The 16,082-nt window shown below is 58.7% G+C and overlaps 1 protein-coding gene across 5 annotated transcripts in view; it reads right to left on the minus strand.

Annotated features, from left to right (window-relative positions):
- Nucleotides 1-16,082, minus strand: part of Ntng2 (netrin G2) — a 59,826-nt gene that overhangs the window by 11,733 nt on the left and 32,011 nt on the right. For all 5 annotated transcript variants that reach the window (XM_076843070.2, XM_076843067.2, XM_076843071.2 and 2 more), the window contains exon 4: nucleotides 568-740. In XM_076843070.2, coding sequence (XP_076699185.1) covers nucleotides 568-740 — 173 coding nt within the window. The remainder of the gene's footprint in view (nucleotides 1-567; nucleotides 741-16,082) is intronic.

The following is a 16,082-nucleotide window of genomic DNA, read 5'->3' on the forward strand; positions in this document are numbered from 1 at the left end:
GCAAACCCCTGCAAGGCCTTCCTGGCACTGGGCAGCGGGGGAGGGTAGGACTGGGCAGGCCCTGGGGCTCACCGAGGGCCTCAGGGGCCTCAGAAAACGGGAGAACAAGAGCCCCACGTCCAGGGGCTGGGCTGAAAACGCCCAGGGAGGGGCCCCTGCAGCATGTGACACCATGAGACATGCGACAAGCATCCCGTGACATTCTGTGTGGGTCCTGCTTGCCTGGAGGGGGGTCTCCACCCCCTGCTTCCAGGGGCCTCCTGCCTGCTTCTCAGTCAAGGGGGGAAGGGCAGCAGGAAGGGGGCTGGCCAGCTCATCCCGGGTTTCCCCAGTCAGTGGGCCCGCGTGCCAGAGGGTCTTGTCACAGGCTCCCAACAAAATGTGTGTGTGTGTGTGTGTGTGTGTGTGTATGTGCGCACACGAGTGCGCGTGTGCACACACCCAGGCCTGCACACATCTGTTGGTATGTGTGTGCTTGTAAGCCCAAGGGCACATGTGTGTCCACATGTGTGCCAGGTGCACATCTGTGGGCTGCAGCCAGGCTGGCGGGGGCCGGGGCGTACGTACAGGCATTGGGAGAGCCGTGGGGCAGCGGCAGGTAGGAGCCGGCGCGCCAGGCCCGCGTGCGGAAGTTCTTCTTGCACCTGCCGCAGTCGGGGCCCGTGGTGTTGTGCTCACACTCGCACTGCAGGCTGCCCTCGCGCACTGAGCACAGGTTGGCGTGCAGGTTGCACTTGCACCTGGGGAGACCCAGAGAGGGCAGAGAGGTCAGCAAGCGGAGGGCAGGCGGATGCAGCGCCCCCCAGGAGCAGGCTGGGTGGGGCCGGGTTGGCCTAGAAGGCACCCTGCAGGGCCACCAGCCCAGCCTGCACCCCAACTCCTCCTCTGGGACAGAAACCCCCAACTCCCCGTCCTGTGGAGGGTCTGCGGCACTTTGAGACCTCTCCCAGCTGGAGCCTGGACCTGCAGTCGGTCCCTTCTCCCAGCGTGTGGTTTCCAGGGTCGGATGCTGCTGATGGGACGGGCTGATCCCTGGTCCCAGACGCTGTATTTTTAGGAACTCAGCTCACCTGTGCTCCTGACTGAAGGCTGACAGGTAGCAAGCGCTGCTCCCGGCCCTCCTTACTCAGACAGGGACCCCACCAAGGCGGCTCCTGTGCTACCCAGCGGTGGCCCACACCTACTTCCTGGAGGGCAGCAGAGAACCCCAGCTCCCGAACCCGCCAGTTCATGCACACATGTATTATTCATTCATCCATTCAAATATTTATAGGCAACTCATTATTCTGAAAACTGGTAAATAAAGGGAAGAACCAAGCATTGATCCTGCCTGTCCTACACAGACTGTACCTCAGGGCCACCGAACGTGGAGGGAAGTTTCTTTTTATAGAAGCATTTCATGTTAGGATCAGCAGCCCCAATGAATAAGGGCTCCGGGCGTTGAGAAGTGACATCCTGGAGGAGAAACGCCCCTGCCCAGAGCCACTGACGAGACTGACTGGACTTGAGTGGGACCAGACAGTTCAGAGGATGGAGCCACTTCCACACAAACCAGGGACACAGCCGCACGATCCAGGCTGCAGGAAGGGCGGATGGGTGGCAGAGAGGGGACCCCGATCTAGAGGCCCTCAGCGGCCATCACCCTGGGCAGTGTGCGCCTCCTGGACTTGGTTCCCACGCTCTGTACCCTCCACCACACACGGGATACGCGGAACTTTGGACGCTGACTATATTTTCTGCTGTTAACGTTCATCGGTGTGACGATGACGATATATGGTCATGTGCCACAGACAGAGTCCTTGTCTGTTACAGAGGTACCACAGATAATGGCAGGTGAAATTAGCTGACGACTGGGATTTGCTTCCAAATACAAAAAGGGGAAACATGGACTGAGATACTAACGAAGCAAGAAGGGCCGCTAGTGGACAGCTGAAGTGACAGGCGCGTCATGGTGGATCCCCTCTTCTTTCATATGTGTGTTGGAGAGTCTCCACAGTACAAAGTTAGAGAGAAAGAGCTTTATATTCTGATACGGGAAGATTTCCAAGATATACTGTCAATTTGGGGAAAAAGCAAATTGAAGACTGATGTGTTTAGTAGAATCCCATTTTTATTAAAATATGCAAGGAGAAATATTCACAGGGTTCCTGTTAAGAGGCAGGCTCTAGCTTGGCACAGTGGCCATGCCTATAATCCCAGTGGCTCTGGAGGCCGAGGCGAGAGGATCACAGGTTCAAAGCCAGCCTCAGCAACTTAATGAGGCCCTGAGCAGCTTAGTGAAAACCTATCTCAAAAAATAAAAAGAGCTGGGATGTGGCTCAGTGGTTAAACACTCCTGGGTTCAATCCCTGGCACCAAGGAAAAACAAGAAACAGGCTCTGATCCGAGAGCAGGCGTCTGCTAGTCCACAGGGCAGAGGGCCGCTCTGGCGGAGCCTCAGGTCCAGCTGAAAGACGATGTTAAATATCAGTAAAGGGCGTGGAGGCCAGGAAGAAGGACAAGTCGGCCACCCTGGTGACACTGGACAGTAGGTTCAGAACCCTGGCCCTGTGGAAACTGGAGGGAGCCTAGGGCATCTACAGACTTGTTACTAAGTTACTGACCATTGACCTTCATAACCGTAACAGATCGCTAACGGGGAAACTGCAGGGGAGACGGACTCACGGCAACCGCCGGCCACAAGTCTCTGCAAACCTGAAACTGCTCTAAAGGAGCCTCCTAATTATCGCAGTCCACTGTCCTTTTCAACCGTGTCAGTGCCCAAGTGCTACATAAAGGGGGAGCAGGGGGTCCTGATGCTGTCTGAGGGTGCAGGACGGTGTCTAGAAGACAGCATCCGGCAGCATAGCAATCCTGCTTTGAAGGAAATAAGAAAGTAGTTCATTCTACTCCCAATATTTCTCCTTGCAAATTTTGATAAAAATAGGATTCTCCTAAACCCATCAGTCTGCGATTTGCTTTCCCCAAATATTGACAATCCATCTCAGAAATCCTCCCATATCAGAATACGAGGGAAACATCAAATATGAGTGACCAGCTCTGGGAGCATGGATCCATGTCTTCCCGAAGGAGAGCTACGAAGAGGAAGAGGTAGCCGCCACTCCTGGGGACAGAGACAGAGGCTGTGCACATCAGCTCATTCAGGGAGGCCCTTGGCGGGGGCACCCAAGGCAGGGAAAGGTGCGGAGGGTTTCTGCCCCTGGACTGCGGGACGTCTTCCTGCGTCTCAGCCCCCATTGGGGCCTGCTCCTTGACAAGTGGAGGACCCTTACCAGGCCCAGCACACACCCCGGGAAGTCTGCCCACTGTGAAGAAAAGCCACCGGTTTCCCAAGGCAGAGGTGGCCTCTGCTCAGCCGCCCTCTGAAAGGTCAGCCGCTGGCACCTGCTTGGTGAGGTCTATTGTGATCTGGTTTCTTCTGAAACATCACAGCAGTTTTAAACTAGAACCTGCAAGGGGATTAGGTGCCGCCAGGCCAGAAAGGGAGAACCTTCTAGAAAGAACAAGAGCATGATGGAAGCCCCCTGGGGCTGAGAGGAGGTCAGAGGGAGGAAGCAGCCCCTCCAGGGCACGGGGTGGGACAGCCAGGGGTGGGCGGAGTCCTGCTGGGTGGGTGCTCCATCTCCACCGTTGCTCCCGGTGACTGGCTGGCTTGGGAGCAGAGGGAGAGCTGTGGGAGGAGGCAGGGACCAGGGATGGGCACGTTGGGCCCTGTCCCCTCATGCCAAGATTGTGTTCTGAGGGCCGGGAGGTGGCTCAGGGGTGGAGCCTGACTAGCGCGGTGGGGTCTGGGCTCCACCCCAGTTCTGCAGAGAGAAAAGAACACAGTTTCCTGGCTGGCGCCCTCCCCTGCTGCTTCCCCCACCGGCTCTCATACCGCCTTCCCAGGGCGGGGCACTGCCTGGGTTCCCCCACGTCACTAAGCCGGCCAGGAAGTTGAGGGCAGAAGGTCCCCGGCCTCGGCTGGCTCCACGCGGGGTCTCTGGGCCTCGCTGCAGGATAGGAGCCCGCGCAGCGTGGGTTTCTGCTTTCAGCACCCCTTCCATGAGTTCCACGGGGCAGCACTTATTCCAGAAGAGCCTGGCGCTAGAGGCCACTGTCAGGTGCTCCTCCCCCGAAGGATGCGTCCAACTTGCAGTGGGTTGGTGGGAAGGAACCGGCCGTTCCTCGGGAATTCTCTGTGTGGCCAGATGGCAGGAGACTCTCAGGTTAAGCACCATCATGTTGTCAAATTCTACTTCAAGCCACGGGCAACGTTCCTAACATGAACGGTGCCCAAATGCTCACTGTGTGCCAAGTGGGTCTCACTGGAACCTCTTGTCACCTTCATGTTACCGGTGAGGACACCAAAGCTTGGAGAGGTGAAGTCCCTTGCCCAGAGTGATGGGGCTGCCCTCAAATGTCACTGGGGTAGAACCCGGAGGAATCTGCCTCCAGAGGCCAAGTCACCAGCATGGGATAGAATAGCGGTGGCCAGACAGTGGGAACCGTGGTCGGTGTTGTAGCTGGGGCTGGAGGTGATTTGGTTCTCTTCTCTGTCAGTTCTTACACTCTCAGCATCTCTACAGCAGCAGGCACAGCTCTCCTCAGCACAGGGCAACGTCACCTCGCGGAGCACAGAGGGCCTTCCGGCAGTGGCCCTGCTCCAGTGACCCTACAGTGGCGAGACTTGTCATCACATGGTCCAAGCCCTCAGGCCCTCTGGCACCAGGCACGACCCTCCTGCGCTGGGCGGCAATGACCTGTCAGCTTGGGTGCATGTCCTTAGTGGGTGTTGACAGCAGGGGAGGCTGGGGACATGGGACATCTCTGCACCTGAGGCTCAACTTTGCCAAGAATCTAAAACTGCTCCAAAATACAGTCTGCGTTTATTTATAAGCAGGAAGGGAGGCGGCTTGCTCCCAAGCGCACTCCTGTCCTGGTAGGAGCAGCGAGTCCTTCCAGCCTTGGGGGCTGTTCCACAAGCCACCACTTTTCATACACACTGTGCACTGTTTGTGTCCCCCTGGAATTCTCTGGAACAGAATCCCAACGCACAGCAGAGGCCCTGTCCATCAGCATTTGCTGATGGTGAAGCCTGTGTGGGCTGAGCTCCCCAATCCCCAGTCTGAAACCCCACACGCTCCCAAACCCATAACTTGGAGCGTGGAAATGAGGCCACGGTGGAAAGTCCCTCGCCTGAGCTCAGGCTGGGGGTTGAGCCACAATGCGGGAGCCCTAGAGTCGGCACAGATGACCTCAGGCTGAGCGCATGAGGCGCACCATGTGCGAACATTCCCAAATCCAAGACATCCCAACACCCCAGACGCAGGCAGCTCCGCCTGGTTCCTTTAGTCCACTTGGCTAGCTCCGAGGGAATCCTGCCCCAGAGAACTCAACAGCAGCACTAGCCAAAAAGGGACCGAGAAGAAGCCTGTTCACTCTCTGGAGTCCCAGTCCCTCCACCAGCACACAGTGCTGTGGACCTACTATGTGCTCAGCTCTGGAGAGGCCCAGAGGGGTTTGGGCAGGCACTTGCTGGCCTAGAGGGCTCTTCTTCCTGGGAACACTGGACCCCAGAGATGGTCCACAGCAGGGACCAGTTTCTGTGCATAGACCTTTTTGGTCAAGGTTATGATGTCCTCCAAATCCCCCAGGCCCCACTCTCTGCCCACTGCACAAGAGTCACATGCACGTTACTGTATTAAAGCTCTGACAAGTCCTGCAGGAAAGAAACCTGACTTTGTCTGATAAAAGTTTGTCTGCAAAATGTACTTGACCTCAGAAGGTTTCAGGTTTTTTTTTCCTTCTGAATTCCTATTTAACACCCCACTGAGCCAGCTAGAGAGGAACACCCCAGTTGTTCTCCACACCATTGGCCTGGGGAAGGGATATTTTTAGATATCAGCTACATAAAGAAAAGATTGCCATCAACTCTGGGTGATCACATTGACCTTGACTTATTAAAAATGCATAAGAGCCCGGCTGAATCTGAGCAGCATATTGCAACCATGATAACAGGGAGCCTGAGCTGTCAGGGCTGGACGGGCCTGGGCGCACGGGGTGGGGAGCAGCCTGCTCAGGACCACGCAGTTGGTCTCTCCTGACCCAGCCCAGCTGTCCCTCCCTGACCCCGGCTCTGCTCAGGCGCCATCCTGCCAGCCCTGCTCCCCAGTCCTGTCTCTGTGGGAACATGAGACAATGTCCTGGCCTGTCCCACACCCTGGCTGAGCCCTGGGATGAGCGCCATGCCCCCTCTTCACTGCCCTCCCAGCGTGGCATGGGACGGCTGGCCAAGGGCTGGCATAGAGTCCCAGCCAACGACAAGCACTTCTTGGTCTTCCTGACTTCTCTAGGTGGCTCTGGGTGACACTGTGCACGTGTGTGTGTGTGTGTGTGTGTGTGTGTGTGTGCGCGTGCATGCGCACATGCATGTGTGGTGCTTGGGAATGGGGCCTGACTTCTCTAGCTCTCTGGTGTCCCTCTCTGTCCCTTGCCTCTCTGTAGCATGTGCTCCGATCCTGCTGTCCTCTGAGTTTTGCACCCGCTGTTCCCTCTGCCTCCACAGCGCTTCCAGGCTCCCGCCCTCCTCCTGGAGCCCACACTTAGGGGCAGTGTCAGGCCCCAGGCCAAGTGCCACTTCTCAGGGCAGCCTCTGCAACCCCTCCCTGTGGGTATTCTCCCTGGCTGTGGAAGTCCTCACAGTTACTGTCATCTCTCAAGGGGACATCGAGGTGATCTGGGGTAGAGGGTGCGTGAAATGCTGAACGGCTCCATAGGCCACCGTCTAGTTTTGAACAGAGTATTTTTTTCAACAAACTGATCAAACAGAACTGTGACCTCAGGAATGTCATTGCCCAGGTGAGGCCAAAACATTTAAAGTGAGAAATACAATGAGGTGTACACCGGCATGTGGTCAGACCCTCATGTCCCACTGTATGAAAAATCAACTCAAAATGGACCAAAGACCTAAACGTAAGAGCAAACCCCAGAAACCCTCAGGGGGAAAATTGGGAGTGAATGGTCAAGACTTTGGATTAAGCAACAGTTTCTCAGAAATCATAAAACAAAGGCCAACGTGGGAAAACAGATACCCTGGACTTCATCAAAGCTAAATATTTTTGGGCTTCTAGAAGGTGAGAAGACCACCCACTGATGGGGAGAAAAGGTTTGCAACTTTCATATCTGATGAGGGACCTAGGTGTGATATGGGATGAACTCCGACAGCTCAAAAATAAAAAAGACTGACAACCCAAGGTCTAAAATGGAGGAAGGATCTAGGTGGTCACTTCTTCCAAGATATGTGAGCTGCCAGCGGGCAGGTAAAGTCGCTCAGCTTCCCTGGCCACCAGGGGAATGCGCATGGAAGCCAGGAGGTGCTGGCACTTCACCCCCGCAGGGTGGCCAGGGGAGAGAGGCGCCGCGAGGGTGTGGGGGGTGGGAAGCAGCCCTCCAAGCCTGCCCTCTGCTGGGCAGGGGCCGGCCATCCCAGCCCAGGTGCGCGCCCAGGGGGGCGAAACACAAGTCGGGAGAGCCCTCCACAGGACCGCTCTCGGGCAGCACCAGGCAGACAGGGGCGGGACAGCCGGGTCGCAGACAGAGACCAGGCTCCGAGCAAGGGCCTCGGGAGCTTTTCAGCACGGACGGTGCTCCTCGGCTGCACCTCGAAAACCTCCTATAAAGTGAAACAAACCAGACAGCAAAGGGCAGCCGCTGTGAGTCCATTCATACAAAATGCCCAGCGTCCCAGACGGACAGCAGGTCAGGGCTGGGCCCACGGGGAGGCGGGACTAAGGGAGTCCCCTAAGGGGGCTGGGTTTCCTTTTAGGGCCACGAAAATGCCCTGACACTGCGTGTGGCCCTGGGGATGCTCCAGAGGCCACTGAGTTGCCGGCTTCAGATGGGCGGGTTGCAGGGCAGGCGGGGGAGGGGTGCGGGACAGCGGAGGGGGTGCCTGGGCCAGGGGCCGCTCCGAGGTGGTCACTCTGGGCCTCGGATGCTGCCAGGTGGAGACAAGGGAACTGGGGGCTCATGGTGCAGTCCGCTGGGCTGAGGGCCCAGGGGAATTAGCACAGCCCTTCACGACCACCACCTCCATCCTGCCGAGGCCTGGGAGGAGGAGCCACCCTGAAGTCCCGCAGCTGGTGAGAGGCAGAGCCGGGCGTCCCCAGCCCTCCCCAGAGCCCTGAGGCATCGGTGGGCAGGTTCTCCCCTCTGAGTGGAGCCCGATCCTGCTTGGCCTGGGCTGTCCTGAAGATGACCGGCATGGCCGCTTGTGATGGGGTGGGGTGGGGGGCAGGAGGGAAGGGACACCCCTAGTCGGCGCCTGCACACCCAGGGCTGGGGCAGGATGAGCCCCCACACTGCAGGGGCCGCATGGGGCAGTGTTCCTTCCTTGTGCCCTTCCCATAAACGTGAGAGGGTGGCCCTGTTCCCCTGCCCACTGGCCTGGGAAGCTCTGCCACATGCTGTGTGGCCTTAGTCAAGTTGCTGACCTTGCTTTATTCCCACTTCCCATCCCTTGGATGGCTGTCGGGAGCCAAGGACCAGATGACACACGGGCTACAAAGAGCTGGCTTGAGGTGGAGAAACCCTCGATGAATGCCCTTTCCCATTTCTTATACTTAACAGCGTCTAGAGCCAGGGATCCCAAAAGCTTTCCGTGAATGAACGCATCTAGCTGTTCACAAGAGCCTTAAGAAGAGGACGTTACTCCTATCTCTGTTTCACAGACAAGGAAACAGAGAAGTTAAGCAAGTTGCTCAAGGCCACACAGCAGGTGAAACCTCTGTAGGAAGGGTCTGATACAGGGAGCAGGCAGTGGCCTAAAGTCTCAATGTGAGGGGGGGTGGGGGGCAGAAGTGCAACCAGGCCACCATCCCTCCAGACCCAGGCCTGTGCCTCCTCCCTCCCTCAGACCAGTGTCCTTCTGTGATTCTCTTCCCTGTTCCAGAAGGCCAGTGGGAGATGAAGTAAATAAAATAAACAAGCAGCACATATAAATAATTCACCGAGCACTCGTACGTGGTCGGGCGCTGTGAAACCCGCAGGCCCGCTGCTCCCGCTCTGCAGGGGAGAAGGCAGGACCGCCACAGTCAAGGCCTCTGGGTGGGAGCAGGCTTGGGTGCACTTCAGAGTCTGGCCTTCTCTAAGCAGAGGAGCTCCTGAGAAAAGGAATCCTGGCTCATGCCCCCCACGCCAGCCTCCGCCTGCGTCCAGGGCGGGGCGGCGTCCCACGAGGCCTCCGGTCCAGATTTCTCCCCTCCTCTGTGGGGTCAGTTTTCCCAAGGAATCACTTACTGAAGCTGACCTTGGAGCGCTGTCAGCCTCCCCGGAAAGCCACCAGCTGGGTCACCTGACCCGCTAGGCAGCCCTTCACTTGTCCACCAGAAAAAAGCAGGACTTAATCGGGAGCCGAGGGTCAGCTCGAGGCTGGCCTGCCTCCAGGGAGGTTCCCTGCCCCCAGGACCAGCAGAGCCCCTAGTGTCAGCTTTGGGCAGCAGTGGAAAAGGTGCCCGGCAACAAGCACAGTGTCACACACACACACACACTCACACACACACACACACACACACAGGGACGCTTGGCCAGCAGCCAGGTCTAGCCCGGCCCTGCTGCTGATTTGTTGGTGACCTTGAACTCACCTCTCTGGCCCTCAGACCCCTTCAGCTACTCAAGGAAAGGCTGTGGGGTGCCTCACACACCAGCCTGGGTGCTTAACTGTCTGGGGGCCTCACTCTGCGGGGCACACAGCAGGTCCTTGGTGTCTGAAAGGTGGGAAGGCGTTTTGTGCTCTGCGGTGACCAGACCCCTGCTTAACCCGTCCCCCCACGTCGGCACAAACGTGGGCAGGTCTCAGGGTGGCCTGTGGGACTGGAATGTGGCTGTTCCCCTGTGTCCAGGTGACAGCAGTTCAGCACAGGGTCCAGCTTAAAGCGAGCCCTCCACCAACACCAGCCATCAACACTGTTGCTGTTGCTAATGGCCAACAAGCCAGAGAGGGAAGGGTGGGGGCACAGGGGTGTCCGAAGCAGAGACTGCCCTTCCCTGGCCACCCCAAGGGTCAGGCTGTCCTGCTAACATTCCACTCCCGCAGCCATCAGACCCCTGAAGCAGACATGATCGGTGTTCTCCAGGGCCCTGGGGTCTCCCCCAGTGGTCTCTTGAAGTAACTTCTCCAGAGTCCCTTGCCCCATGGTTGCCAGATTTAGCAAATAAAAGTACAATGTGGTAACCTGTGGTCCCGGCTACTCAGAAGGTTAAAGCACAAAGAAACTAGAAGTTCAGAGTTCAAGGCCAGCCTTGGGGACAGAGGGAGACCTCAACTCAAATGGAAAAAAACAAAAAGAGTAATAAAAATACAGATGCCGGGTTACACTCGACTTTTAGATAAACAATGAATGATTTTTGTTAGCATAAGTATATCCCATGAAATATCTGGGACATACTTATACTAGTTATTTAAACTTAACGGGGCATCCTGCATTTCATTTGACAGCTCCCCTACCACCTCTGCTCAGCATGTGGCTGAGGTTCACCTTCTGCCCTAACCCTGACCCTTCTCACTTCCTGGTGTGAGGTGCACCCACTCTCCTGCTGGAAGCTGGGCCTGCTGGCCCTCTGTCTACCCAGGGACAGAGAGCTGCGGTGACCTTCTCAGCTCAGTTGTCTCTTTTTCTGGAATTGGCGGGTCCCCACTGAGCCCCAGGAGATCACAACTGTTCGGGGACAGCGCCAGGCCTCACCTCCAGGGGAAGACCACCCAAGTTCTCGGAAACGTGGCAGGCACAGCTGGGGATCTGACAGCCAGCCACACGCAGGACGGCAGGGACACCAGCCCGTGCCAGGCTGGAGCGTGCCCTGTCCTGCAGGGAGGGGCAGGCAGTGCCCAGGAGCTGCCAGCGGGGGCACCATCTGGACCGGGTCCTGGCACCCGTGAGCCACAAAAATCGTGAGCTGGGTCCTTCCCTCTCCTGGCAGCAAGGAGCGGGGTGTTTGGAGCATCTCCCAGACAGGAGGGCGGCGGAATGTAGGTCAACCCCTGGCTGCCGGAAAGAGTGACGTCACCACTCCTGGAGAGGGCAGGAGCCGGAGTGTGGGGAGCCAGGACAGTGCTGGGCTGCATGGGGGTGGGGGGCCCCGGGCTGGCTCCCCAAGGCCCACACCCGTGGAGACGTGGAGCCCTCACAGGGACCCCCTGACACGGGTGCACGGGGCGGCGGCAGGGGTGAGGGGAGTGTCCCTCCTCACAAGGCCTCGCCACAGGGCACCCAGGGTTTGATCCACCAGTGCTTCTGAGGCCTGCAGGGGGCAGGTAGGGGCGCGGCCACCGTTCACACAGCCGCAGTGCCTTTCTCTTGCCAGGTAGAGACTGGTCTTTTGTTTGGGGAAAAACCTTTTCTGGGTCTTGAGTTCTGAGAACGCAAACGCCCTCCCTGCGCTGGCCTGGCGATGTCTCAGGATGAGGGGCAGGGGTGACCCAGGCCACTTCCTGCATCCAGCAGAGGTGGCCCAGGGGCTTCCCTCCCAGCCAGGCATAGCCAGTGGGTGGGCCTCAAGCCTCCAGGCTGGCGCTGGCCACGGCCACCATTCAGGGCCTCCTCGTGGACACGGTCACTCCCACCCACCCTGAGTCAGGCTGTCACAAGACTCCATGGCCTGGGGGGGTCCTTAGATATTTTTTGGTGGGTAGAAGAGGCCATCTCTGGCAGCGAGGAGACACTCGCAGCATCTAAAGCAAGCCAGGGTCAGGAGAGAAGCCACGGAGGTCAGCTGGGTGCATAGGTAAGGAGGGACGGGGGTCGAGACGTATCTGGGATGGCGCTGAGGGGCAGCTGGGAGAAGCCGGGCTTCTAGCCCACAGGTGGCTTGGGGAGACACGGGCCTCGAAGGGATGAGGCTCCAAGGCTGCAAATCAAGACCAGAGACCCTGAGAAGTGGGGGGGTGGGCTCGCCTCCTGACCAGCTTTGCCTGGGTGACGTGGACAGACGCCGGCTGGTGTTCCTCCCAGGATGCAGTGAGGCCGGCAATTGAGTTCACTGGCTAAATCAAATTTGGGCTTCTTCTATATTAAGTGCTTAACATCCGCCACCTCTCTCAGGCCATTGATAAATCCTGTTACCCATTACAAAGCCAGCAGCCGCATGGGGGAGGGGGAGGGGTGGGGAGGGGGGCTGGTGGTCTTAGGTGACACTTAGGTGACCAGGCCGGCTCCCTAAGGCATGATTGCTCTTTCCCGTGGGAAGTCCCTTTACCCCCGAGGGAAGGGCCAGGCCCAAGCCCTGGGCCAAGGAGCCGACTCCCCCACCGGGAAGGACAGGAGAGATGATGGAAGGGTGGGCGGCCATGGGGGTTGGGGAGCTCTCTGCCTCTGCCTCTGCTGGCCCCACACCCCCGACCTTTTCTTTGATAAGACTCAGTTGTCAGCTAAGTGAGTTCACTTGGCCATGAACTGGTGAGTGAGCAGGTTCTCCACACGCGCAGCCTGCCTGCTTCTGGGGCAGGTGCCACCGGCCTGGGCCCGCGAGCTCAGAGCCCATGTGGGGTGTCGGAGCCCATCTGGAGTATTGGAGCCAGCGTGGGGTGTCGGAGCTGCATGGGGTGTCAGCTGCAAAGCCATGGGACTGCTGTGCCCCTTCAAGGTCAAGGAGGACCCAAGGGGATGCGATGGGGCTGCAGCCTCCAGGAGCTCCCGAGAGGTGCTCACGGGCCCAGCCCTGAGGGTGAGGAGGGCTGGGTGCACGGGGTGCAAGAGCCCAGTGGCAAGCCCCGGGGAGCCGAGACCCAGGGCGGCTGGTGAGGGTGGGAGGGAGGCGGGTGGCTTATCAGGCTGAACTACAGAGTGGACTTGAGATGAAGGTCAGTGGGACCAGGTCCAGAGGCCTGGAAGGTCGTGTGCAGAGACACATGACCATATTCGTGTCCAGGAAGACTGTGAGGGGAGGGGCCAGACTTCAGGGCGTGAGGAGCAGGCCGGTCACCCCCACACAGGATCCGGATCCCCAAATGCCTCTTTTCTTGAGGCTGGGAGCTGATGGGTGCTCAGGCTGAGAGGGAGGGGCAAAGGGTGGCCAGGAGTCCAGAAAGGGGCATTTCCTAAGAGTGGCAGGTGGCCTCCAGGAGCCCAGGTGCACAGTGGGAGGCCTGGAGAACCCCCAGGTGGGCAGCCAGGCCAAGGCCCCTTGGCTGACCGCTGGCTCTGCCTGGTGTGAGCAGCTGGGAGCGGAATGCTGTGTGCTCGTGGCTGGTGCACGGCAGTGTGTCCGCGTGTGTGCCGGGGCCGGAGTGCATGTGAACCTGGGTGCTCACGAACACGGGGCAGTGGCTTGTCCACACCGCGGGGCCTGCCCCAGAAGCAGGAGAACCCGCTCACTCACCAGTTCATGGCCAAGTGAACTCACTTAGCTGACAAATGAGTCTTATCAAAGCAAAGGACGGGGGTGTGGGGCCAGCAGAGGCAGAGGCAGAGCTCCCTAACCCCACAGAGGCTCTGCATTAGGATCGCAGGTGGCTTGGTGGGCGTGGCCTGGGGTGGGTGTGTACAAGGGAACGCCGTGGATCTAAAACGTGCCTGAAGCCAGGTGCAGACCTGTAATCCCAACAACTGGGGAGGCTGAGGCAGGAGGGTGCCGAGTTTAAGGCCAGCTTTAGCAACTTAGGGCTTTGATAAATTGCTTGGTAGAAGAGCACCTCTGGGCTCAACCCCCAGTACCCACCTCCACAAGCCTGATACAGGGGTCCAGCTACCAGCAAGGATTCAAAATGACCTGCTCCAGGCTCCCTGTTGGGAAGTGTGTGTCTGCAACCCAGCCAGGTGGGGGCCGGGGGTACAGATGGGGGACAGGAACAGGGTGTGGTAATTGGTCTGGATTTGGTCTCCTCCTCCCTGTAGGGTTTCCAATCTCCACCTCCGCCTATCCAGTCCTGGCCTCATTAGCCCCAATTATGGCTGATAAGGCCCCATGAGTCCCCAGGCTGGGCTGGCCAAGTGGGACAGGACTCCACCCCCGATGTGCAGCAGCACTCCCAAGTCAGTTCCAGCTATATCTAATTCTAAAATGACTTCCGCTAACCAACAGAAGGCTGGGGGACAGAACGGGCTTGACAGGAGGGATCCCATGGGGCCCAAGTGGGGCTGCAGGAAGGGGGGCCTGTGTTCAGGTGCCTGCATTCTGGCCCCTCACAGGTGACAATGTGTGTGGGCCAGGCCTTGAGCTAACCTGCCAGTTCCAACAACGCTCATTACACAAGGATCCCATTTTGTTGGTGGGGAAACTGAGTCTGGAGGCACCCAAGAGACCTGCCCTGGGCCACAGAAGGGCACATAAAAGGCACTCTAACTGCAGCTCCTGCTGCTCTGAGGGACCACGGAGACCTCAGTGGCCACAGGAAGGGCCGCCCTTGGTTCCTGTGAGTCTCCAGAAGGGGACAGAAGTGGGGATTCTGACCAGTGGAGGACTCAGGCACCTTTCCTCCACCGGCGTCACAGCCAGTCCCTCCCACCTGGGTTGCTCTCTCCAGAGCTTTCTTTCCTGTGTCTCTCCACTCTCTTGCACCAGAAGTTCCGGATTGTTCCAGAACACCAGCCTGCCGTGGTGCCTCCTCACCCCATTCTCCCAGCAGCCGGGGCGGTTCCCTGACGTCCTGTGAGCCAAGCTCATCTACACGCCCTTGCAACTGCCCCTTACCCAGAGCTGAAAATCTCTTTGCATCCACTCTGAACCTGCCCCGATGGCCTTCACACCCCGCCCTCAGAGTCACCTTCCACCTCCCCGTTGCTAGGCCATGAACCCACCTTGGCCTTCCCCTCCTGGACGCACAGTCTCGCCTGCATGTCGCACTTGAAGGAGTGAAGCCACTCAAAGGTGCCTTGGGATCTACAGGTGCGCTTCCAACTTCTCCCGGTTCAGCCCGGCAGGTCCTCACCCGGGTAAGCAGGTGCCCACTGCGCAGAGCCACCCAGACGCCCTCTGGCTCGAGAATGAGTGAACCAGCCACAGCACGCCATCCAGGGGATCCTGCCCTGCGACAAGCAGGAGGAGCCATCTGGGCAGCAAGGGGACCAACCTCAGAGTCACTGAGCTGAGGGAAAGAGGCCAGTTCCGTGTCCCGCGATTCCACCCGCAGGGCGCGTTCAACCTCGAGAGTGGCGCCACAGAGAGTAGGTGCCTAGGGCAGCGTGGGGGACGAGGGACTGTCTGGATCCAGGCCATGGTGGGACCCATGTAAATCTACACATGTGCTAAAAGCCATAGAATTTCACCCTCAAAAGGCCAACTTTGCTGCATGATGATACAAAAATAAAATGAAAAACAGAATTTAAAACAATTCCCTCCAGAAACGTTTTCCTGAGTTCTCTCCATTTGATTCCACCCACCAGCACCTCAAGCCCAATACCTGGGGGACCCCTGGAGGCCGCTGTTCCCTGCCCCCATAGCCCTCTGGTGACTCTACTGCCCAGGACCATCCAGGTGGCCCCCGTCTCCTCCCTCGGCTGCCAGGACCCAGCGGGCTTGGAAGGACGGGTCGCGGCTCCAACCTCGGCTCTCCGCGCACCAGAGGCCTGCAGCCCTGCAGTGGCACCCACCAGACCCAGGACAAGCCAGGCCCCCTGGGAGGGGCCGGCCCAGCCTGGCCCTGCCTGCGCCCCCTGCAGCCCTCCGAGCTGTGGCCGGGCACAGAAGTCCTCACAGGTGAAGCCTTGGCACCTGCACTCCTGCTGGCACTCTGCTGGGAATGCCCCCCCACCTCGAGGGCCTACCCTGACCACTGGGGCCAAGTCTCAGGTTGGTCCTGGTCCACTCTCAGGCCCCCTCTGTCCCTCTGCACCAGAGGAGCCTTGTGAGCCCACGGCCCAGGGGATCCACACTGCCCGCCCAGCCTGCCCCCGTGCCCCCTCGCTACCCAGCAGGTGGACACATCACGGGGGTCACTCTTGGCAGAGGCGACAGTTCAGGAGGTGGGAAGGGCAGATCGAGGTGAGTGAACTGCAGTCAGTGAATCTCTGCCCCCAGAGAGCTGGGCACAGGTCACTGGGCACAGAGCTCTAAGCTGTCTTTTAGGGACGTCCTCGATGTTTAGGGATCACACGCCCTTTGGGAAT

The sequence above is a fragment of the Callospermophilus lateralis genome, chromosome 2, assembly GCF_048772815.1.
Source record: "Callospermophilus lateralis isolate mCalLat2 chromosome 2, mCalLat2.hap1, whole genome shotgun sequence".
NCBI classification, from domain to species: domain Eukaryota; kingdom Metazoa; phylum Chordata; class Mammalia; order Rodentia; family Sciuridae; genus Callospermophilus; species Callospermophilus lateralis.